Source organism: Melospiza melodia, chromosome 2 (assembly GCF_035770615.1).
Source record: "Melospiza melodia melodia isolate bMelMel2 chromosome 2, bMelMel2.pri, whole genome shotgun sequence".
NCBI lineage: Eukaryota > Metazoa > Chordata > Aves > Passeriformes > Passerellidae > Melospiza > Melospiza melodia.
In genome coordinates this window covers 9,478,840-9,504,158 of record NC_086195.1, presented here as the reverse complement: position 1 = coordinate 9,504,158, position 25,319 = coordinate 9,478,840, and the positions used below count along the sequence as shown (strand labels likewise).

Here is a 25,319-nt window from a genome sequence, read left to right as displayed (position 1 = left end):
GGGTGAATGAAGGAGGTTGGCAATATGTAACACCAACTTTATATTTAATTCACTGACATCTGCTCAGTATCAATAGATACCATTATTCTTGTGATCTAACACATGAATGTTAGTCCTGAATCTCTTCTCAAGGGAAGGCATTTTAAATAGTTGCAACACTCATATTAAAAGTATGTCACATCTGTAGTTAAGCATGAGTACAAAGATTTACTTTGGCTGGGCCCAACAGGTGATGCCAAACCAGTCCAGGTCAGAAGATGGGTGGGTGACTGTCACAGCTGGCTCACAGCTGTGCCCTGGCTCTGGAATTGCCAGTGGGGAAAGAGAGGAGCATCTGTGGGCTATCTGCCAGCCCTGGCTCTGGAATTGCCAGTGGGGAAAGAGAGGAGCATCTGTGGGCTATCTGCCAGCCAGCAAAGACAGGCACTTGGCAGCCCAGTGTTTCCTGGAGGCTGTGACAGTTTCTCAGAAAACAAGGGTTTCAAAGAGAAATGGCACAACCATTACTGCCCCTGGCTGTTGTGTAACAAATTTCTGTTATGTGCCATAACTTCAACTTCTAAGGCTGCAGGCAGGGCATTTCCTCCTTGGCTGGCCCCACAGCAGGCACCCTGTGCAGCTGTCCCTGGAGCCAGCAGCAGCAGAGCTGCCTGCTCAGAGAGCCCTGGGCTTGCTTCATGTGGAGCAGCCCTTGGAGAGCAAAGCATGCATTCTCCACTTGCTATTCAAACAAAGCCTAAACTGCACAGACACACACAGCCCAAAGGCAGCTGTGTAAGTTGCTTATGATATCAAAGCAATGCTACAAAGAAATGAGCTTGGAAGATCTCAGCTCTGATCCCTAAGCCTCAGCTGATCCAGATATAAACTTAAAAATTAAATCTTCTCAATTCCTTCCTTTCTAAAGCCAGCTTTTGCAAAGTTCTTCCCTACAAAAAAATCATTTCAACTACTACTCAGAGGACCTGTAAGGAGTGCCATGAAATAGAGAACTATGATTTACTCACATCACCAGACCACCCAGCTACTACTGTGCATGCTGTTTAAGATTAATTTCCTGAAACATTTAACTCAGGCATGAACACTTTACAGCTATTACAGCATTCATCTGTGAGGTTCTTACATAGTCATAAATATATTTCAGACTAACAAATGGCCTCACTTGAAACCCTGCAGTAGATTATTGTGGGATTTTGGCCAGACCACTTTCAACAGCTGCTGTAGAAGCCCACACAGGGGAAAAAATAAAGCCCTCAGATTTATTGACAGGTTGGATAAAGTCATGACTGCTTGGAGCAGAGTGCTGTGAGCACCAGTAGAGGCAGCCACAAAGTTAATGTTACCTCACCCTCTCACTTCTGCTGGCTAATATCTAAATGCTGAATTGCATTATCTCTGTTTGGGTATTTGTTCGTATGAACACTGTTGACATGACACTGTCTACTTGACACCTAGACATTAGTGAAGTGGAAATAAGCAAGAAGAGATGAAGTTTTACATGTAAAAAATTGTCTCTGTCTGACTCAAAATTGTTAGAAATATGGATAAATAAAAAGGGATGAACACATTTAGAAATATATATATATATGTGTGTATGAAAGTTCCATAGAAAGATCATACTACTTTTTGTCAAATCTTAATTTTATTCATCCTCTTCCCTCAAACTCTAATTTTACCCAGCTGGTCGTGAATAAACACTGAATAACAGATGCCTCAACAATTGCAGTAAAGTACAAAATCACACAGCAGGGAATGTTTGATTTCTTTTTAAGGTGATTCCACACGTGTGGATGCTTTGCAGTTAGGACGATAATGTTCCATACTCTAGGAGGTGCTTTCAGAAATTGCTTTAATTCCATCCAATATAGATCTATGAGGAGGAGAACCTGCTGACTAGAAAGCAGTTTGAAGGTGTTGCTGAGCCAGTTCAGTCCATCTCACCACCTTCCCCTCTGCATGGGGCATTTTGATGGCTTTGATTCTGAACTCTGTTATCTCTATGCTGTCAAGACTCATAAGCATAGATTTCAAACTCTGTTAGTAATTTACATATTGGTAAAACTGTAAAATTGTACCTACAGTAAAACTGTAACATTTCAAAATGTTAGTGTCACTACTAAACTTGCCTTTCCAGCTCTTCTGCTTCAAGTACTTGTGCTCTGTGACCCCAGCAGCTCCTTTGCATGAGGGTAAGTGCAAACACAAACCATAATTACCAGGGAGGTGTTTCTGAGACTCTTATTCCCCTTTTCCAAGTCATTTTAGATCAGACATTGGATGGTAGTTTCAGGGTGTTTGCAGCTGCCATTCCAGCAAGACCCTGTTTCTTTTTAGAACATTTTTACGTAACAAACACAGCTGCTGCCTGCTACATATGCTTCCTGTGTCTGAAAACAGATGATTGGTGAAACATGGGAGCTAAAACCTCCAGCTCCTCAGCGGTGATATAGATTCATCAAAATAGAAAAATCACCCTCAGTGTGTGGTATTTTCAGGGTCCCTGGATGGAGAAGGAAGGAATGAACTTGACTCAATGTTCTTAGAAGGCTATATTTTATATTATATTATATTATATTATATTATATTATATTATATTATATTATATTATATTATATTATATTATATTATATTATATTATATTATATTACAAAAACTATACTAAAGAATAGAGAAAGGATACTTACAGAAGGCTTGACAAGATACTAATGAAAAACTCGTGACTCTCTCAGAGTCCTGACACAGCTGGGCTGTGATTGGTCATTAGGTCAAAACAATTCACATGTTGGATAACCAATCTCCAACCATGTTCCACAACAGCAAAACAAACAGGAGAAGAAAATGAGATAATATTGTTTTCCTTTTTCTCTGAGGCTTCTCAGCTTCCCAGGAGAAGAAATCCTGGTGAAGGAATTTTTCCAGAGAATATGACAGTGACATCAGTGGGCATGTGGTGTTTGGCTGCAGCTTTCTTTGAGGAGAAGGGAGAGAGAAACCATTCTATACACAAGCAATACCCACAGACCCCTGACCTGGCAGGAGCCCAGCAGACAGAGCAGCTCAATATAAATGTGACTGCTCAGCTCTGGAGCCATGGTACAGCTGGGTTTATTGCTGCATTACAGGATATCATCTCTGAGCTGATACTCCCTGAGAGACAAACTGGGGCTGGCTTTGAGCTGGGAAGGTCCTGCAGGACAGACAGAACTTCCTGACTCAGGGTATTCTGATGGGGGTGTAGACTGGCTCTGTGCTTTTATCAACACCATGACTGTGCTAAAAAATCCCTCTCCAAATTAAATGGGAACAAAATGACCCGGTCAGACCGCAGAGGAGGCAGCAAGGCACATCCCAATAATCAGACAAGAACTGCTCATTACAGGAACTGCTCTCTGTATTAGAGCAAGCCCTGTCTGTCTCTGTACGGCAGCCACTGCACTCATGCATGCAGGCTACCAGGAGCTAACAGTTTCTTTTTTTGTGTATTTAAAATATCAGTGTGCTGCCATTCCCATCCAGCTCCACATGGCTTAGCTGCAAGCTGGGATTTCAGTGGCTGCTGTGAGTGCTTTGGATTGCATCAATCTGAGCTGAACACAGCAGACTGCTCTGGAGGCACAGATCGAGTGCAGGGGGATCACAGCCATCAGAAAGGTAACGAGGGACTGGCACACACCCAGCAGGCAACGAGGAAAGTGACAAATCTGCTCCCTGACTTCCCCTTTCACACTTCTCTGTTTACATTAACAAACCCTGCGTGGCAAGAACAGCAGGTGCCTTCCATCATGAAATCATACATGGGGACACACAGTGCCCTATACATGGGCTGTACCTTAATACAAACCCTTCTGTCCTGTTAATAAAGGACAAACCCTTCTGTCCTTCTGTCATTGTTAACCATAATTCAAACCCCTGATTGCCACCACAAAGAAAATATGTAATGATAGAAAATACCAGTGAAATGTTGTGGGCTTTCATAGTCTGCAATTCATAGATTTATCCTTGAAACTACTTGGAAAAGCAGATAATAATGTTCAGCATTTGTGAGGAGAGTTTAAAGTAGCTCTCTGTACCCACAGAGGATGGGGAAAAGAAAGATCGAAAACAAGCTAAGTTTACCAGGACATGATGCAGAATGAAAATACTTTTCCCAGAGCTTCATAATAATCTTTCTGAAGTAAAAAAGCTTTAACTTGTACCATCAAGATTCACAATAGGGAAAAGGTGTGAGAAATAGAGGTGTAAGAAATTTCCAAGCCTGGAACAGGATTTCTACAAGATCTTGTCTCTAAAAGGCATCTTCAATGCATTTCCCAAGTTCTTCCTATTATAAAGAAGTGAAGGGATGTAAGAGGAATATTTTTCTCAGTTACTTTTTATATTGATCAAGAACACAAGGCAAAAATACAACTAAGGCAAAACTTTATTTTTTTTGGTAGAAAGAAAAATTAAACAGTCATATAATTAAGCAGTATTTCCTAGGGTTCTTCTGCAGGAGGACCTTCACCAAGCCTCATTAAACTGATAGTCTTACTCAGTGCACCTGGTTTTCAAGTAAAGCAAAAATACCAAATGAGATTACAATTAGCTATGTGGAATATTTCTTCTGATCATTGCACCCCAATACCCATGACAGGAACACGACACATTTTTTTTCACATTGCACAAATCCCAAACATGAGTGAAACTAATGTATTTTTGTCAGTTCCACAATCTGGCTCTTGGATGCTGGAACCTAATTCAGAAATTTCTATCTTAACCCAAATAATGCTTAATTATTCATCTACATTTGAAGGTCAGTACAACATACACACACATTTCCACACAACACTTGCCTTTGGCAAATGCAGCATTACAGTATTAATTTTACTTGCACTTCGGTAAAAGCAGAATTTTATTTGTCTGCAAAGCAAGATACTTTGAACATTATTGTAAACTACACATACACAGGGCTCCTTCTGTAGTGTCACACCAGCTACACATATACACAATTTAAGCAGTAAAATATTCTTTAGCTTGCTCTTTGCACAGGACTCTTGTCTCATACCCAAATAGTTATCTGAAAAACAACCCAAACCAAACAAAACTGCATAATAGTGCTTTAATATTCATTTCTTTAAATTCAAAACAGCCCTACAGTACTGTTAGGCTGTCACCAGTCTCTTTCAAAGACATACAGTATAAACAAAAAATTCTATCCTTAAGCAGCATCTGAGAAAACAACTTAATGCAGCTGCCACTTAGTGGCAGCAATCATTTAGGCATTTTTGGTATTGATACATCTCTTTATCATATAATTTGTGCATTTATCAACAAAAATGTAGGCCCCAATCCAGCAAATACTTGCAGGTGTGCAAACGCTTTTCTTCCATGTGGAAAATTTCAAGTTAAGACTCATCAGATGAGCAAAGTTAAGAACTTGCATAAATCTTTAAAGGAGGGGAATTCTTAGTGCTGAAAACTTGAATGATTTCTCTCACAGGACTAAGATCCAATTAAAGACTTAGAGAACATAGAAAAACACTTATAAAGAACAGAATGTTACTTTGATAAATGCTTTCAAAGCTAACAAGAGCCTCTAGAGATGTCTGTGCCTTCCCACTGATCACTTTAACCCTACCTGGAGCACAGGTGCAGTAATATTGCCCTGGCTCCTGCATGAGGAATCAATAAAGTGCTTGTCACAAATTCTGTAATCATGGAATAAAATCTAATTTAAGTACCTTCAGAATGTTTTCAGAGTTATAAATGATGAATTAAGGGCTGGTGTCAGATCCCCAGCATGTTTCCCTGAATTGCTAACAAATTATTATGCTCTTCATGTGAAGACAAATTAGAATTCTGCTAGGACTGGGTATATTTCACCTGTGTCCCAGCAAAGTCCTCCTCTGCCTCCAGGGGGAAAGCTTACCTGGATTTAGTGTCCATGTAAACATTCATGCTTGACCAAAAAGTGATGCTCATGCAATTTCACAGGCACCTGCATTCCAAGGGAGAGTTTGCTTTGTTTAACCAAGCATGGAGAACCAGTATTGTTTACAGAATATCCACTCTGAATTGTGTTCATAATTTGTTCCCAAAGGCACCATAATCCTGAGAGGTCTTGCTTGCCCTTTGACATTTCCTTTGATGTGTTTTTTTCCTCTGGAATAAAATATCTTTGATATTAGCTTTGACATAAATTCTACTCATCTTTGTGGCAACTTCTCATTAACATACTTCTAAATATTTAAATTACTAAAATTTTCTCTTCACATAGATAGATATTATATATATATATATATATAATTAATTTCTTTGCTAGCTTTCAGATAACTAATCTATGAGAACTGGCTTAGACTGTATGCTCTCTGTAGAGAACTTCTGTATGCTACTCATACAGAAACAAATAATAGTTTGAAATATTTAGCCATGGATTAGGATGATTTATTTTTTAAAGGCTTCGGTGTTGCTTCTATTTCTGTCCCAGTCAGCTACAGGATAATAGCAACAGCAAACACGTTGACAATGCAGTTCATGGTTCGGTTTTCCCATCTCACTGTGCAGGTTCCTGGAAGAGATTATTACAAAATTAAAACAGAATTCCATTGTCTTTACTACAGGCACTTCATTGAAGTGTAAATTATGCCAGATTTGTATGAATATTTAAGTTGTAATTTAAGGGAAATAGTAGTATGTCAGCTTAACTATAAAAAAACTAAAATTCTCAAAACATTTTTATTAACTTATACATTGTTTGCTACCTAATGTGAGACTTGCAAGCTTAAGAAAGTTAAGAGGAAAACACTGTATTCCAGTTAGCTTTCCAGTATCTTTCTTTAAAAGCTGGACTTGCAAAAATCCTTGAAATTCCCATACTGAAACTGGCATGACAATCAGACAAGAAATCAGAAAAGGAACTGGATCAAATATATTCCAGTGTATTTACTTTCTGCTTTCTTCCTCTTCTGTTGTATCAATACCTTACAAGCAAAAGAAATATGAAGACTAAACTGTGTTTACTTAACTTTATTTTATGATTTCTTTTTAAGCTTGGTTGACTTTTTGAGGCCTTCTCTATTTTTAAACTTAAACCTTGGCACAGTCCTCTAAAAAGACTTTTCTGAATTTGTGACAGACAACAAATTATTTTAATTTTGTTTCACTGTGACATTCTCAACCTGTGAAAAAATCTATTTAGAACTAATGTTGAAGCAGTACAATGCATCCAAAGCCTGGCTGACAGTTACACAGCTAAAACACATACTGTAAGTCAAACTATTTATATTTTTCACTAAGTTCCTTTTTCCTCCAAAGTAGCTGTCCCCTCACAGCAGGCAGATATGTTTAGGGCTACCCACGTGTATTTACTGTGAAAAACGTTTTCTGCCTCTTCAGCTGAGAGAATGAAATGTTTTTAGTCTTGTTTCAGAATGAAAGGCTTTTCTATTCCTGCTCCTCATAATTTACAAAGCAGCTGCCTTTAATGCCTGCACTGACTGATAACATTTTTGCTGGGATTGTAAACAAGCACCTCATTCTCAAAACTACTGCTTCCACAGCCATTCCCAAAAATGTTCAACCCAGCTACTACAACTGAGCAAGAAGTAACAATTCTCCTGTTACAAATGTTCTGTTTGGAGGGGGATGCTTACCATCAGTTGTGGTATCCCAGAAGCATGAGCTTGCTGTGTGAAGACCAGCTCCACTCCTCTGCATCACTGCACAGGTAACTGCAAGGTACAGCCACAAAACCAGGGAATTAAAGCAGAAGAGGTGAATCATTCAGCATTTACAAACTGGAGCCTGGATTACATTTCCAAAGCGCTGGCACGTGGCATTCAGCTAAGACAAAACCTTTTTGGAGAACCCCTTTGGCCCCAGTATTTTCCTCAAGAACTTTTCACTCATTTCATGATTATTTTTACTCACATGAAGACAACAGCTTCAACAAAACACTGGCTAATAGGATTATGGGTTTTATCTTTTAAACTACTTAGATAGGCTTGTGCCCCTCAGAATGGGATTGCAGGTGCTGTCCTCACAGGTACAGCAGAAGTCACACTTGATGAGAGTTGTTGTTTCCCAAAAATACTTGTGGACCCCTCTCTGAAACCACACTTCAGTAATGAGCAGCTTTCCTATCACCTGCAATGGTCATAAAACCTCTGACAACCTGAGGCCAAGACTTTCAAAACAGAACAGAGTGCAAACACTTGCCATTACATCAACACTCCACAAAAGGACCAAAATAGGGTAAACTTTCTTATTTACCTTTTTCCTACCACGTATATACACATAAATATAATGGGACATGATTTTGCACACAGGACTAAAGTCTTCCAGATGTTTTTATTTAGAGGAGGCTTAATCTGATAGAAAATTTTATCAAATATAGCAATTTTTTCCTGAACTGATACTAAAATGTTGATATAATTGTCTTGGGGCTACTTAACAATCAGGAAAGCCCATTGACATGTAATCTGTGTTAAGAGTTGCCAGCATGCTCAGCCCAGGTGCAACTGCCACAGCCTTATCACAGGTATTTCTAAAAATCTCTGTAACAGAACAGTTCAGGTACCTGCTCTGTTTTGTTTATAGCAATCCTCTGAACCTTTCAGCAATTATTTATTGTGACTGCCAGTGCTACAAGTACAGCTGCTTGTACTTACCAATGTACTTATAGGTTTTCCCAAGTTTCACCAGATGGGTCAGTGACTGTTCTACTATAGCAGCAGTCCATTGGTTGACTTTGTTGTGATTATAATCTGCCTTGCCCAAAACATTTTCTATGCACTAGAACAGAGGGGAAAAATAGTTACAGTAAGCACACTTCAAAATGTAGAATTATAAAATGTTTTGCATAATCTGAGGGATATTTTTCTGGCAGCTAGATTACTTTGAATCACTCGAGCTCATTAGGTATCAGCTGCTGAATGGGAAGTAAAATGACCCTTCTCAGAAATTTATTTTTAGTACATATTTACCACAATATTACAGGTATAAAAATGACTAAACATTTCTTGCAGGAAAGGCCTTAGCCACATGTTTTGGGTACCAAGTGAATGGATCTTTTTGCCAGTGAAGATCCTGACACATCCCACTGTTCCTGATGACTGCCAGCTCCAGTTTGGCTTTCAGAAGCTGCTGTAATGGGGAAGGCACTACTCAAATCAACAATATCAGCTTGGGCTGGCCAACCTGTCAGAGCATATAACCAAAATTCCAAAATTTTGGTTTTTGTCACTCTTCAGAGACAGAGTGACAACAGTGAAGTGCACATCCCTGCTTAAAAGATGGGGAAGATACTCAAGGGTCATATCTTGCAGCAAAAGAAACAGCTGAACTGCAGGAAAATTGGATGCTCTCCCACAGCTACAGACTGGCCAACACTTGCTTAAACTTAAAAGGATTGAACAAAAATCCTTCTCTCAAACGGTAACCCTTAAATTGCCTTCTCTGCTCTTGGGAAACTCAGAATTATGTGCTGATGGATACTTCTTAAAGCTGAGGAATTCACTTATGAAACACATACCTGGAAAAGGTAAGGGAAATAAAATTGTGTTTTCCTGTGATTCAGTAAGAGGTATCCCATGCACTAATCCCCCACTAACAGGCTGTGTAAGAGACCTGTGCCCCAGATTTTGAATAGCCCAGTTAATTCTGACCACACACTGCACAAAGCTAGCCACAGCAGTCAGTGGAAACAAGGAACACAATAGAAGACAGAAGAAGGACAAGACCCCTCAGGGATTTTGGTCCTTCCAGAGATGGACCCAGTGCTGGAGCTCCTTGGCCCTGGTGAAGCTTCCAATCAGAGGTAGAAACATTTGGCTTTACTCCCAGTGTCTGGAGACTGTGTCACACTGTATTTGGCTTTACAAACCAGGGGCAGTTACATAAAGGGCTGAACTGTTGTTTATCTAACATCAAGAGCTTGCTCTTGTGATCTGGAGCAGCTTCAAAAAGTGCAGGTGGCAAAGGACCTGCAGAGTCCCTCTAGAAATCCCTGTCTCAAAACACTATTTCCCTGCAAACCTTGAGAGCATCTGTGAGCCACAGGCTTCTCACTAATCACTTTCTAGTTACAGGTATTTAATTTAGACTGTCAGACTTTTCATCCTATTCTTTCTCTGCAGAAAATGTATTTTAAAAGTTAGAACAAGGAGCTCATAGAGTGCAACCTCCCACACATGCCAAGGCTAACTTCCAAGTCTGATAACATTGTTCAAGGCCTTGTCCAGTCAAGTTTTAAAAATCTCTAAGGATGGAGACTCCACAAGATCTCCCTGCAAGCTCTCCAGCGATTAGCTTCTCTCCAGCTGGATAAAGGGGAAAAAATAAATCGGAGTGAATTTCCCTTGCAGCTTGTGCCTGTCACCCTCACTCTTTCCACTGTAATGCAAATCTGGCTCCCCTCTCATCTACCTTCTCCTCTTTACGTAGTTGAAGACAGCAACAGGATGAAGCTTAAAGCAGCTCCAAGTTAAACTCTGTCTTTATATAAATACTAATTCTATGTAAGTTTACATTTATCTGGGATGGTCAAGGAAAATAACTGCTTTCACTATTGTGCAAGGTATGGTAAAGAATTTCTTCAAAACCCAGCTATTAGCTAAAACCTACCTCCTTAACTATGTTGTGGGCCTCATCAGCATTGAAGATCATCTGCAATAGAAGTGAATTATTATTATTACTTCCGTCAGAAAAGTACACAAATTATAGTTTTACTCTACAGCACACATAACAATTAGGCCTTGTGTCTGGTTATTTGCATTGTAGTCTGTTAGTATAATTTTAAAATCTTACATTTGTTTAAAATCCATACATTTGTTATTTAGCATTGCTTTTCTAGAGATGTTTGAAGGGGGCCAAAAAACTCAGACCTCAGTGAACTTTGAAACAGGTTCACTTTACGTTTTCTGTAAAGATTAAATTCCATCATGCCTGTGTTTGTCACAGGAATATTCTCTGGGAAAAATAAAACAATTTTTTTTCCTCTGGGTCTTAATCTGTGTTTTTACTGGAGTCACAAACTTGCTAACCCACAGTTACATCTTGCTTCCCAAAGGCAACACACGGTTTTGCAAATGTACTACGTGAAAGACTGGTTTGCACAGTCATTACCTCACCCAAGCACCTTTCTCAAGCGCAGAAAAAGCTCTCAGGTTTTAATTCCTCCTATTTTCTCCTCCTTCCTGCTCATGGGCACTTGGCTTGGCTCGCAATGGAACGGTGGCACGTTCCTTTCTGCCACCCGCCTCTCCACAAACACTCGGGCAGGGGCAGAAGCCTCCAGGGCATTCATGTTTAAGTTGTTTGGAGTTTTGGTTGATTTTTAAATGACAACCGCTGGCCAGAGCCCTGAAGCGGCGTCCGGGGAGGGATCGGCTCCTCTGCTCCAACAGGCAGGACCACCCCGCGGCGCTGACCGGGCCCGGCACTTTCTGGGATTTTCCCTGGAAATCGGATTTTTCCCTGGAAAAATGGCCGCGGTCTGACAGCCCCAGCGGCTCCTTCCCGGAGGCAACATCCACCCCGCGGCCCCGGGCAGCGCTGCTCGGCCCCGGCCCCTGGGGCGGGCGGAGGGCCCGGGCACAGCATGGGCGAGGCGGCGGCCCTACCTCATCGTTGTGGGGGCGAAACTCCTCCATGGCCCCGGCGCGGGCGGCGGGCGGCGGCCGTTCCGCGTTCCGGCAGCGGCGGCAGCGGCGAGTCCTGCGCGGCTCCGCCTCCACCGAGCGGGCCGGGCCGGGCCGGGCGGGGCTCCCGCCGCGGGGCTGGAGCCTCTCGAGCCGCGGGGCCGGGAGCGGCCGTGACGAGCCGGGAGGGGAAGGAGTGGAAAGGTCCCCAGAAGAGCAGGGACAGGGACGTGTTGGAGCCAGTCCGGAGGCGGCCACCAAGTTGATCAGAGGAAAGGAAGGAAAGGATGAGAGAGAGAGAGCTGGGATTGCTCAGCCTGGAGAAGGCTTGGGGTGACTCAACTGCGGCCTTCCAGTGCCTGAGGGGAGCCTAAAGGAAAGAGGGGACAAGACTATTTACAGAGCGTGTGGTGACAGGACAAGGAGGAATGATTTCAAACTAAGAGTGTAAGTTTAGATTAGATATTAGGAAAAAAAATACCTCCCTGTTCGGCTGGTGAGTCACTGGCACAGGCTGCCCAGAGTCCCGTCCCTGGCAGTGTTCATGGCCAGGCTGGATGGGGCTCTGAGCAACCTGGGCTAGGGGAAGCTGTCCCTGCCCATGGCAGCGGGGTTTGGAGAAAATGTTGTTTAATGTCACATCCAACCTGTGAAAAAATGCCAATCACTTGTTTTTAAAGTTTTAAAAGATTAATAGTAATAAAATGGTTATAAAAATAGTAATACAATTAGAGTAATAATAATTTGGACAATTTGGATTAGGACAATATGAGACAATAGAAACAAAGAGTTACGGATGTCCAGGTACCTTTTTCTGGGCAGCGTAATCCTGAAAAAGGACACCCGTTAACAGAGGATTAACCCTTAAAAAACAATAGCCTGTTGCATATTCATACATCTCATACATATTGCATAAATTCCATTCAAATACAGGATTCTGTCTGGTCATCGTCAACTTCTTCCTCATAATCCTGATGGCGTTGTCCTGCCAGAGTGAGGTGGGAAGAAGTTCATTTCTCCTGATAATGGAGCAATAAAATCTCTTTCTCTGAAAGATTTAGGTGAACTGTGGCTGCTATCTCAGTGCAAGTCCTTTCTTTAGGAAAAAAAAAAAGTATCTTACATAGCATAGTTTCTATTGTAACATTTTGTTATAACCTAAAACTATATTTAACACACTACTTAAGAAAATTAACACAGCATTACTTTCTACATGACACATATAATATTCATTTTAATACTTGCGAAAAGCCAATCACAAAATACACATTTTTCAAAAACCCAAACCATTTTATGATTCTTTGCCTCTCTGAGCGAGTGCTCCTCCTCAGGGGGCACAGCCGGGCGCAGGTACTGCCAGCACTCACAGTGTGAACACAGTTCCTCCTATCAGTAGAGAATTTTCCTCTGTTCTGTTGCTGCTGTTGGGAAGTCCTTTGCTGGATATACAAAGCTCCCCCCGAAGTGGCTTCCCCAGAGGAGCTGTCACATCCCCTGCCTTCTGTGTTCCCCTTTTCCCTCTGCTTGGAATGAATTTGTGTTAATTATCCAGCACAAAGTTACCATTAGTTACCAATAATGTTGCCACCAAAGTTACAAAAATTTAAGTTCTGGTTCCTTAAATTCTACTTCATTACAGAGAATTGCTCCTGAGTTTTATTTCACTCAATACACACACACACACATACACATATATATATATATATAAATACATAATATCTTTGCTGTCTCTGAAGTTGCCTGGGAAACAGGAAAGCACCTCATACAAAACTGCAGAATTTTCAAAGGGTGAGGATTTTGTTGTTGCTTCAGTGTGGGTTTTTAAAATGATTAGTATTATTTGTACTGGGGGGGAATCTGGGAAGCTTGTTTAGGTTTCTCTCCTGTGATTTCTCCTCCATTTTCTCCTGATTTCTCCTGTGCTTCCAAACCAGATTAAACATGACCAATGCTTCTAGTTTCACTATCAGTGGACTATATTTGGACATACAGACACCTACTTTACAAAAGTGTTTCTTGTTCAGTCTTCATTGTACATTCATTGGAAAGTTTGTGTTTGAAAAACATGAAAGTACAGTGGGAAGTAAAGCAAAGTGTTTTTTATTCCCCTGCTCTAGACACAGCTTTCATGTTTAGTATTTGCTAATGGCCATGGAAGGAGAAAACTGAAGGTGAACACTAAACCTCTTCAAAAGCAGATCTTTATGAACAAGTGCAGAGGGATGTGGTCACAGGAAAGCATGAAAGAAAATCTCCTGCAGTATAAAGGTTTCTTTTTTTTTCTGTGGCCTCTGCAGTATTTTTGTGAGCTAAGCCAGGGATGAAATTGCATGCTGGTTTTAGTGCAATAAAAGCTGGTGGAAGCATTTGTTGTATATGCATTGGCATCCTGTAGACACAGCTAACAGAGCTTAAATAACTTATCCTTGCATCCTGTGGATTTTTTTATCTTTTTTATCCTTCAGAGATCTCACATTTTTTACATCTGTACCTTCAGATGCAGTATAGTGTCAAACAAAAATAGTTCCTAGGCTGTTTTTCTGTTCTGTTTAGAAATATTAAAAGAAAATTTTTTTAAACATTAGCAATAATTATGTCACTGAGTTACATGGGGAATGAAAATGGTTCCTGAATGACTGATGATGTGTGTATTATGTATGTGTGTGTGTGTGTTTGTAGGTTCTAATGCAAAAACATTACTTATCTTTCCTATCCAGCTGCCCTTTGTAGATAGGAGGATAGCAGGAGGTCCAAGGAAATGCTGAGTCCATCAGGCTCAGCTCAACATCAAGAGAGCCACTAGAAAAATAACAAAATATTAACCCAGAAGTGTTTACACATACACACTCAGCATCACCCATGAGCATCCAACACAGATGTGTCAACAGTATATGTCAAATAATCTGATTTTATCCTTTGGTAGGACAGCTGGTTCAATGGATGAAGAGAAAATGCAGAATAGGTGTGTTATTTTGTAGTAAATTTGTCTTTTTATGCTCTCCCCAATAAGAATGTGTAATCTGGGGAAAAACTAACCAATCATTCCTAATAAAGGTTTATAAAAGTAGGAGGAATAAGTGAAAGAAGATGGGTGGGTTTTTGCTCTAAGGGCTAATTAGTATTAGTCACAATAACTTGAATAATGGAATAAAAAGTGTGCTTATAAAAGCTTGTTATTGACAGCATGTTGAAAGAAGTTGCAGGCATGCTGAATGACAGGATCAAAACTAACAATACTGAATAGGCTGGAGAAAACAACAACGAGAGATTTCATGAAAACCAGGACATCAAATGCACAACTACAAAATGGGGCCTAATTGTCTAGGCAGCAGTGCTGCAGAGAAAAATATGTAATTACAACAAATAGGAACCCAAGTATGATGTTATAAATAACTAAATAAATTGAAGGATACCATGAAGGGCACAGAAAGCAGTCATTTTGCTCTGCTTGGTGTTTTTCAGGCATTGAATGTCCCTGTCAGCCCAGTGTGATGGTGGGACAGACAGAAGAGTAATTCTTCCTGAAGGCAGCACCAAAAGGAAGCTTAGAGAATGTGATTTGTGGAGGAACTGCATTTATTTTATCACCCTTGCCCACACTTCTTTATAGGTGTCTCTGACTGCATAGTGATTTACTGGAAAGGTGATTGAGGAGCCAATGTGTGATGAAAGGTAGGACCAGAAATAATGCCTTTAATTAGACCTCAGAGAGATTTATGTTAAATATTAAGGAAAAGAAAATCAAAGGATAAGAGTAATAAAGCACTGAAGCAGGCCTGCTTTTGAAATCACCTCCCCTGGATCAATAACATATTGTTAACAACTGCCAAGCATCCAGGTGGCCTTTAGAGAGGAGGAAGTATTAAATAATGCTTGAGCTAATTTTAGACACAGATTTATTCAACTTTCACAATTATTGAGGGGTTATTTTCCTTTCTTTCCTAATAAATTCATTAGGAAATTAATAATATAATTAATTTTTGATCTAAATTCAATAACCTAAATCACCATTATTTTTCCTTTTTTTTTTTTTTCTCGTGATAATGACTAATGCTTAGTGATTTCACAAGAGAAATACAAAATTTTAACAAGGAGCCAGCACACTTCAGGAGGAGGAGTTACCTGATACCACTGCTTAATTCTTTACTACACTACTGCAAATTGCAAACTGGAACATGTAAATGGGCTGGCAGTATAATCAGTGCTGAGATCTGTGAGAGGAAATGTGAAAAGTGCTGAAAGTGGAGGCTCAGAAATACAACCCTAAATGTGAAAGAACTGTAGGCTTTCATCTTTCAAATGCAGACCAGGAACTTTTTACAAGAAAGAGAGCCAACAGTGAGGTTGAAATTACTTGTTGATTAAAAAGCAAATATTTGAAGAGGATTTGGTGCTCTGGAGAGGTGGCAGTCTGTGCAGGCTGTGCAGATCCCACGCTGCCTGAGCACAGCCAGGAAAAAATGGGAATACTAAAGCAGCTAAAATCGTCTGCCTCCTGTCTCCATTTACCCTTGACATTGCAGCAAACATTTAAACCTCCACGTTGAACTGTGGAATACAAAAGCAGCAGAATTGTGTTTAATTTCTCTGACTTAGATGCTGAGCTACAGGCGGCTGGATGCTGGAGGAAGAATCACAGTGTGCTGCTCTTGTTCTTGCTCTCTTCCCACACACTCACTGCTCAGTACCACAGGGATTGGAATGAGGGATCAGATGGACTCCTGGGATAATCTACATGGCACCTCTTCTGCTGGCCAGATCAGGGATGCTTGACCACAGCAGTTTTAATAATTTACTTTTCTGAGTTTGGGGTTTGCTTGTTTTTCAGAGAGTTGTTTTAATGTTTGTGCAGTGACTTGCTAGAAGTTCTTTGAAGAGCTAATAGGCAACTAAACAATTGTTTAAAAAAATTCTTGGTTCTAACACATCAGGTCAGAAACATTATTGCTACACAACATGACAACTCAAACAGTAATCACTGAGCTGGAGGGGGAGAAGAGCTCATCCTCCTTCACTTCCTAAGCTTTGAAACTTGCTTTAGTAGGAAGTGGATGGAGCAGTGTCTTCTTCTGTCCAGGAAACTGTACAAACATACTGGGATGTACAATGTGTACAAACACTTGAGATAAAAACTGTTCAACATCTAAAATTTCTACTTCATGGGAAATGCTGACATTTCAGATCTTAGAGTTTCAGCACAAATTTGAATGAAATGCCATTTAAAGAACTGCTCACCTGCTCACTGAAGGCAAGGTGTTTGTTGTGGATTTCATGACAGGACAAAACAAGCTGTGATAAGAACAACTTGTACTCATTCACACTCCATGCTCATACTGGAGCTAGAGCCACCTGGCAGCAACAAGCAAATGTGGCAATGAAGAAGAAAAAGTGTTTGATGAAGGTAGGACAGGGCACTAACAAGATGTAGAGAGAAATTGTCAAAAGAACTGATTGCTGCTGTGCATGGCAGGGACTAACCAGTGCAATGAACTATCTCAGGAGAAGCTGCTAATTGTCCTTAAGGATGTTTTCAGGACTTTTCTCTTCATATAAACTTCTAACATCTTCAAAACTATAGCTGAGGAGATAAAAAAAGGAGGAAAGGATATGAAGAAGAGCTGTTCTGGGAACCAGGTCTTCATTATTTACCTTGGCACCAAAAGAAGAAAAGTTGGTGATGCATCTTGCTATATCTTTGCAGGTTTCAAACACAAATATAAGTACTAAAGAAAGAAGTAAAGGGTCTTAGGCTTGTTGCTGATACCAATGGTGGTCCTTGAGAACAGTTTTCTCCGCTGCTTTTAGGAACAAGGCAAACAGAGGGAACAACATGGGTGTGGCTTAACACAGGGATGTGATTTCCCACTTTGTTCCCTTCAGTGCTGGCACAGAGGTCCCAAACCATGGCACAAACCTCCTGTGCTGGGTTTACATGGGAATGTGAGGGCAGTGGCTGGGGGGCTGCAGTGGTGGGCTCTGTGAGAGGACACCAGGAGCTACCCCCACATCAGGCACAGCTGGTTCCAGCTTCCCTGAAAATGGATCCAGCTCTGCCCAAGCTGCAGCCTCAGTAGCTCCCAGCTCCCTCTGCACATCCCAGCTGAAAGCAGCACTCTTCTCCAAGCTGCTGGCTGTCAGCATCGCTTTATTCAGTGATGCTCAGCAATTAGAGACACAAAAAGGCAGCAGGGTGGCAGGTATTACTTGAAGGCCTTTGATTATCAACTTTCTTGGAGCAGGAGAGGAAGATGCATTGTTTAGCATTTGCTCCACTTCAGTCATTTTCCTCATTATGGGATAAATACAGAGCAGGAAGAGCGGGAGCAGCTCAGGAGCAGAATGCTGGAGGAAAATCCTAGCACGTATCACAGGACTAGGCATTCTCCATCCTGTTGCTGGTTTTATTTTTTCTGAAAGTCATATATTTGTACCAGTAAGATAAAGCAATGAGAATACATCTAACCAAAGCAAGGCACTCTGCATTTAGGACATATCACTAGTTTTTACATCTATGATAAACTATTACAGTGTATTAACATTTTTGGACCAATTATAGCTGTAACTTGAGATTCAGAAACTCAATAGATGATTATATGTGTGGCTGGAAAAGATTTTATTTCCCAAGTAGAAGAAATGAGAGCTATAGAATATATTTTACTTTTCCAAAGCCATTAACAAAGCAATGTGCAAAGCAATTTACTGGAAATTTCTAATGATCAAAACTGAAAAATAAAGCAAATAAATTCCATGAGTTTATACTTTTTTTTCTTAAACCAGAAATGGTTCATTTCAACTGAGAATAGCTCCAGATCTCTTTGTTAAAAATGTATTGAATTACTTCCTCCTACAAATCAAAATTCACCACAGATGGTTCAGGAAAATATGTGATCCCTATATTGAAATCTCAATTTATCTGATTTTTTTAAATACAAGGGTAACCTCCAAAATCAGAGAATCAGAAATAAGACAAGTCTTATTGAGGATATTCATATGACTACGAAGGCTCAGAAATTGGATGATTTCTGAGACAACTCTTTTGTTTGTCAAGATTTCTGTAAATAGTCTTGTCTGGTAAATAAAATTACTTTCAGTGATCTTATTGTGCAAACATCAAAATTTACCAAGGCTGCCTATTCACATGTTTGTAACTCTTCATTTGCTTCTGGTAAATAATATTAGATAATATGTTAAAATACATGGAATATGATGTTGTTTTAAATGTTATTCAAGCAGTCATCATAATGCTGTTGTAAGATTATAAATTTTGGGAGCTTGTGCCCAAATACTCCCACAACATGTGTGTTTGAAGACGACAGATTTCATGATGTATAAACATTTAAGTGAAAATGAGAAGTGTTTGAAAAAGGTTATGTTTGAAAACATCCAGCCTGTGAATTTTGTTATAATGTGCTGTGCATATAAGCATCTTAATCTCACTCTTAACCTCAATTTTTTAAAATTTAGAAATGCTTCAGTGTCAGCATTAAAAGCAGGCACATCACTCTCCCCTTCTGGAATGCAAGACCTTAATTGCATGAAAGTTAAATACAACATTTGGCTCTTTCCCACAACCAGGCACTTATCTTTTACACTATTATTTACATTACTGAGGTGAAAATAACCATTACAGGATAGGGGTGCACTCCTGACATTTTCTTGTTATACATAGAACAAACTGCCATACCATTAGATGTTGAATTAAGAATTGGCAAGAATGTTACATGGATGCACTTACATTTTGGTGATGTTATTTTTCTCTTGTGGCTTGGGAAAAACCCCAAGCATTAAAGTGGAGTAAACACCACAAGAAGCTGAGCTGATGTGAAGGCTCAGTGCCAGCAGACAGGGTGGTCCAGCCCCCATTCCCTGCCTTGTGCTGCTCAGGAGGGGAGGAGATAGAAAAATTACAGAGTGAATTTAAGCCTTGGGAAAAGGGATAAATGGGAGAAATACATTTTTAAGATCTGGTTTTATTTCTCATTGCCCTACTCTGATTTGTTTGGAAATAAATTAATTTCCCCAGCTGGAGGCTGTTTTGCCTCTGACAGTAACTGGTGAGTGATCTACCCCTGTCCTCAACTCAACCCATGAGCCTTTTGTGGTATTTTCTCTCCCTGTCCAGCTGAGGAGGGGAGTGACAGAGACTTTCATGGGTAACTACAAGTGTTCAAGGCAACATTTGGGTTGTATTTATAAGTCACTTAAACCATGTTGAAGATGCACTTGATTCAAGATGATACAATCATAGAATTATGTAATGGTTTTGGTTGGGAAGGGACCCTGAAGACCATCCAGCTCCAAGCCCCTGTTGGGGACAGAGACACCTGCAACTAGATCTGGTTACTCAGAGCCCCTTTTAGTTTACAGCTTTGCTCTTAGCAATAATCACCTCATAAGAGTACTACTGTGAAAAGTGCATTTAGCAAAACATCATGCAAATGAAATAAAAACAAATTAGAGCCTTTTTCTATTTCACTGAGCTTTCTAAATGGTGAAGAATTACTGTATAAAATAAATGGAAGTACTTTTTGCTGTGCAGATGTGAGTTTGTCACCCTAGTTATTTTTCCAAACCCTGTTTTAAATGCAGAATGCAGCTTCTCTGTTCCTAAGCAGGGTTTCTTGTCAAGGACAAGTTGAACTAATTTGTTTGAGCTAAAATGTCCTTTCAGTTTCTGACCAGAATGAGAAGCATTGATGAATAAAGCCTGCCTTAAATATTTGTTGCTGCTGTTGATAAGTACCTTTGCTTGCACCAGGGTAATTCCATAGAAAGAAAAATTTGGGGATCAAAGAGTTGGTACACCATGTTAATTCAATAAAACTCTGCAGTTTTAAAGACTCATTTTCTGCAAAGCATTGCAGTGAGTCAGGATGATGCAGACATTGGTGAAATATCTTGGCTTTAGAGTAGTTCAGTGGCAGAAAACAGAGGAAGATGAAAAGTTTTGCCTGAATCCCCAGAAATGTTTGCAATCCATGTATTATTGACAGGCTCCAAGGGTCTGTGTCTGCATTTTCAGCAAAGCAATTGTAGTCATCTTGCAGAGTTTGAGGGAGGTTTTCTTAGAAGAAATGCCATAACTCTTCATGGGGCCAGCAAAAATGTTAAGATTATGTGTTTAAAAAAAGAATTAGGGAGCTAAGAGAAGACTGTTTCTCTTCCTTCTCTATTGTGTGGCATTTTAGGGGTGTTCTGGGTTTTTTTCCTCTGCATCTTCTAAAAAGTCCTAATCTTGTCAACTGACAGTTAGAAGACAACTAACATTTAAGTGTCTTGAACTATATTCTTGATGAAACTTACAAATTTTATATGTAGGAAATCAACTGGTTTCATTAAACATTTCTGAAGTTTGTAGAGGCCATTAAAATTATTTGCAATAAAATATTTATGAAAAACACAATTATTTTACTGATTAATTTGCTAATTAGTAAAATTGTAGCTAGCTATTTTGAAGTAAAATGATAATTCTAAAAAAAGTACTTTAGTACATTTGGGATGAAATTATATGTTTGGGTCCCAGCCTATGCTTTGCAGGTGCATCATAAATGTTCAAGTTCTTCCAGCGTTTTTTTCAGTGTTGCCTGGAGAAATATTTTTCATCATGGAACACCAGGTACTTGGATATTAACTGAACCTTCTTCATGCAGCACTTCATTCTACAGCTCAGCTGTGACTCACTTTGCACAGCTCTTTCTTGTGCAAAAAATGACATAGCTGACACCAAAATAATTGTCAATATAAATCGTGCACACAGTAATGGGGTTTGTAAGAGCATTCCCTTAGCTTGCATGAGTCCATTCTAGGCAGTAACTCAAATACTGACTCAAATGCAGCACAGTGAGGCACTAATTAGTGTCTTCTCTTATTCTTCTTCTTTTAAATATACTAAAGAAAAGCAGGAGAAAGTAAATAGAGTCCTCATTTTATGATGTGAGAAAGGAAAGTACAAATGTGTTGCTGCATTTGATATCTCTCTGTGTCTGCTTTTAACTTCTCCTTTAAAAGGAACAGGAGATGCTGTAGTTACTCTGAAAAGCTTTTTGTAAATACCTGCTTTTCTAAATCCTTTCAGTGGCTGAAACAGGAATGGCCTTGTCTCAGAAGACCTAATGTCACCAGTTCTCCCTTTTCCATTTCTAAGCCTGTGACATGTAATTTTTCTGTTGGTGTAGCAACTAACATTAAGGAAAACCTTGGCAAAGATTTGCCCTCTTGTACAAGAGGCTTCATTCTTCTTGTATAATATTTCCTTGGTTTTGACAATGCTTATTTAGTATGGAGATGAAGAGAGGGCTGAGGTGGCAGTGAATAACTGGAATGAAGCTTGGAAAATGCCACTTTTCTCTCAGAGGGAAGCTTGGCTTTGTAATAAGAAAATTTCTTCACGTCACATAAGTAACAACAGTGGGTCAAGTCAGCTCAGGGACAAGAAGCTCTGACTTACAGCCCAGTGCCATTGTTACAAAGACAAAATCCAAGCCCTAAGAAAAGCAGGTGGGTCTGGATCACAATTCCACTCAGTTGTGCTGATCACATGAAGATTCATGATGTACACTGAAAAGAAGATTGTTGGGGCTATCACAAATTCCAGCAAACCTTGTATGTCACACACTCACCAAGAAGGAATTGTGAAGGAAACTGTCTCAAATGAAATTAATTGTATTTTTAAGTAAAATTAACTCAGCAGGCATAATAACATTGGTTAAATTAAATTGGCTTTTGTCAAGAAGGAGCTCTGAGTGAACTGATGAATAGTTTGAAGAAGCATGTTGGTATTGCTCCTGAAGCATTGTATTTATTTTTGAAATATTATCATGCCTTTTTATTAATTAGTGCATCAAACCAGGCATTTCTTCCAAACATAAATTTGAGGTTTTTCCCCTTTTGCTGGAAGTGCAAAGCAGCACATCAGTATCACAGGCTACATTAAAATTTTATCAGAGAGCTTTTTTTACAGAAATGCCAAAAAGCCCTTAATTTAAAATGCAGAACATACAAGATCTCAAAACACTGGGAAAAAAAAAAAAAAGAAAACAAACCAAAACACAGAGAGAGGACAATTTCATTGAAATATCTTCCTTAATTTTTTGACTGCTAGAAGGTACTTCTGAGGTCTATTTTTTTATGAATACCTCCAGGAAGTGATAGCATGACCCCTTGAGCACAGAGTTGGCAAAATGCACACTCCTCTCTCCATGATGACTGCAATTACACTTTTGGAAAATAGCCCAGGGAGTGCTCAACTGGACAATGAGAACTGCACATCTCAGCTTCCTCCACAAAGGTTTTTTTTTTTTTTTTTATTTTGTTTCCAAATTCTGCTCCTAGCACATGTATTATCCAGGAGAAAAATGTAAATAGCTGCTCCTGAGTAGTCTTGCTGTTATCAGCTATGGGTGTTTATCAAAAATCTCTGTTTTATGCATATGATCTCTTCCTCAAAACCTCTCAGTTTAGAAAATTGCATTGATAGCTTATTTTTCTGATATTTTAAGATATTTAGATTATTTATCTAATATTTTCTGATATTTAGATTAAGGTGAAGAGAAATAAAGCTTACAGAGCACTCAATGCTACCTGAAATGGAAGAAAACTAGGTTTTGTTCATAAATGTTATTGAACTGAACTCTGTAATTTGTACAAGTTCTTTGGAAGAATTTGTGGCTGTGTGAAACAGGCTATCAATAAATGCTGAAGTTCCCTGATTTCTGATGCATGGGATTAGTAGTTCTGTATCCAGAGAAGAAAACTGACTGCAAAACTTCTGTCCCAGAGGACGAGGGAGTTGTCACAGTACTCTGGAAAAGGGCCACGAGCACTGCAATTCATCCTCAATAAAGCTGCAGTCTGGGACCATAGCTGGCTAATTCTTTACAGGAGTGCAAGTGTTATTCATGGAGATTGGAGTTACCAAAAAAATAGCAACAAGAACATTTTATTTTTGTTCTAAACAGGCCATAGATTTCTGTAATCCTGGTTTACATGACCCTTGGTTCATGTGGTCTGTTATGGATCACAAAGTGTGGTTAATAAATATGGACTAGTAAGGGCAGTGCTACCTAAATTCCATGGGGCCTCCAGTTTCTATGAGTGGCTGCTTTCTGTCCCAAGAGAAACACAAAAGGTCTGTGATGTTCCTCAGAAATTCTCCTTGTACTTGGATGTCTGGTTGGTAATGCTATACCTGAGCTCTGGGTGTGCAAACGGCTGTCAGCCCTTCCTTCCTTTCACCAGCCCCAAACAACATTCATAAGATGAAACTGTAAAAAACCCCACGTGAATCTGGAGTTGTTGTTTTAATACTTTCAATTAAATCATGCATTACAGAATATATTCACTTGGGTGCTTTTTAGATAATGATTCACACTGTTACAGAGAGCAATGTGTTATTCTAGTAATTGCAGGCAGAGGATGTACCTGAGCATTTAATTTAGAGCAAGTCCCTTCAATAGCTTTGCCTGAACAAGTCAAAAAACAATGCTGTAAGTATAACATGTAGCAAACTCAAATTATCCTTCAAAGGTGTTGTGTTTATATACTAGCCAAGTAAATTTTGTACCTCCCAATAATAATTTTTTGCAACACATGCATTATTTGAAGTCACACAAACCCAGCAATTTTTAAAAAAATAGTTTGATGGTAATGAATAATATTACATTGCTGTTGTACATAAACTGCAAATTTCATGCTAAATTTTTAATGTGAAAGCTGAGCAGGAGATTCTGGTTGTATGCATCAGAATTTTTTGAAAGTGATATAATTTCACAGCTATGAATAAGAAAAGCCCAGCTATTTTCATGTGGCATACCTCTGTTTATTCCACCAGTTGCAGAATAGTATTTTAACTTGTAAGGAAGTGCATGGAAGTGCTAAATTGGTTTCCTTATCTTTCTTAGGTGCCTGCTAGATGAGCTCTTCTGGTACCTGAGGGCGAATGAATCACTCAATTCATCTGGATGAATCGAGATGCGATTTTCACTGTGTTGCTTTTGAATTTTGAAATATTTTGTAATACTTGTAGCTGTTTGATAAATCCAGCTCTCTTGAACCATTAGAAGTGATGATCATAAAGCTTAATAAGTGCTGCCTATGGGTGTAAGGAGGACAGCTATGACAAGTGCCTTTTATTATATTCTGAAATACAATTTTACCTTGTGGACGCTTCCCTCACCCGGTGCAGATACACCTGCTGTTTAATAAAGGTTGAAAAACCGGAAAACAATAAAGTAAATACCGGAGTTTTTCCCCTTTCCGAGAAATCACAGAATCGCCTCCTGAGCTGCCAGTTCCGTGTTACTAACCCCCTGCTGAAAACTGGGAGATGATACTAAAGGGGTCCGCGCCCTTCCCAACCCGGGAAAGATGGGGCGACGTGACCGGGGTCCGCACTGTCCCCCCTGCATGGGACGGCGGTGGCGCCCGGGGCGGGCGGTGAAGGGGAGCGGGAAGGGAGAGGGGAAGGAGGAGAAGGGAGAAGGAGGAGAAGGGAGGAGCGGGGAGAAAGAGGACAAGGGAGGAGAGGTGTTCTGCGGAGGCGCTCCCGCCCGGACCCGCTCCCACTCCCGCTCCCGGCAGGTCGGGACGGCGGCCCCGGCTCCCTCATCCCTGCCCGGCTCCCGCATCCCTGCCCGGCTCCCGCATCCCTGCCCGGCTCCCGCATCCCTGCCCGGCTCCAGCATCCCTGCCCTGCTCCAGCAT

The 25,319-nt window shown here is 40.1% G+C and overlaps 1 protein-coding gene and 1 long non-coding RNA gene across 3 annotated transcripts; one reads left to right on the top strand and one right to left on the bottom strand.

The window, feature by feature from the left end:
- Positions 1-4,402: 4,402 nt before the first annotated feature.
- DYNLT3 (dynein light chain Tctex-type 3) lies at positions 4,403-11,686 on the bottom strand. Of its 2 annotated transcripts, XR_010031511.1 has the most exons (6): positions 11,601-11,686; positions 10,603-10,644; positions 8,649-8,772; positions 7,632-7,709; positions 5,909-6,547; positions 4,403-4,540 (listed from the first exon to the last, which is right to left on the bottom strand). XR_010031511.1 is itself a non-coding variant. In XM_063182114.1 (5 exons), exons 1-5 carry the CDS (start codon positions 11,628-11,630, stop codon positions 6,471-6,473), a joined length of 351 nt encoding a protein of 116 aa, XP_063038184.1. In that variant the 5' UTR covers positions 11,631-11,686; the 3' UTR covers positions 4,403-6,470. The 2 variants fall into 2 exon arrangements, 1 of the variants encoding a protein (XP_063038184.1); XM_063182114.1 differs by having other exon boundaries at positions 4,403-6,547.
- An 87-nt stretch (positions 11,687-11,773) lies between these two features.
- On the top strand, positions 11,774-24,852 carry LOC134433234 (uncharacterized). The gene is made up of 3 exons (XR_010031510.1): positions 11,774-12,065; positions 15,081-15,290; positions 24,518-24,852. It is a non-coding gene; the product is annotated as an uncharacterized LOC134433234 (long non-coding RNA).
- Positions 24,853-25,319: the final 467 nt, after the last annotated feature.

What these genes read in the sequence shown, in the direction of transcription:
- DYNLT3 (XM_063182114.1), bottom strand. Translation starts at nt 11,630, where the DNA reads ATGGAGGAGTTTCGCCCCCACAACGATGAG. An exon ending in CCCACAACATAGTTAAGGAG is followed by an intron (nt 8,773 to 10,602) that starts GTAGGTTTTAGC and finishes CCTCTGTTCTAG; the next exon opens with TGCATAGAAAATGTTTTGGG. An exon ending in GAAAACCTATAAGTACATTG is followed by an intron (nt 7,710 to 8,648) that starts GTAAGTACAAGC and finishes TGTACCTTGCAG; the next exon opens with TTACCTGTGCAGTGATGCAG.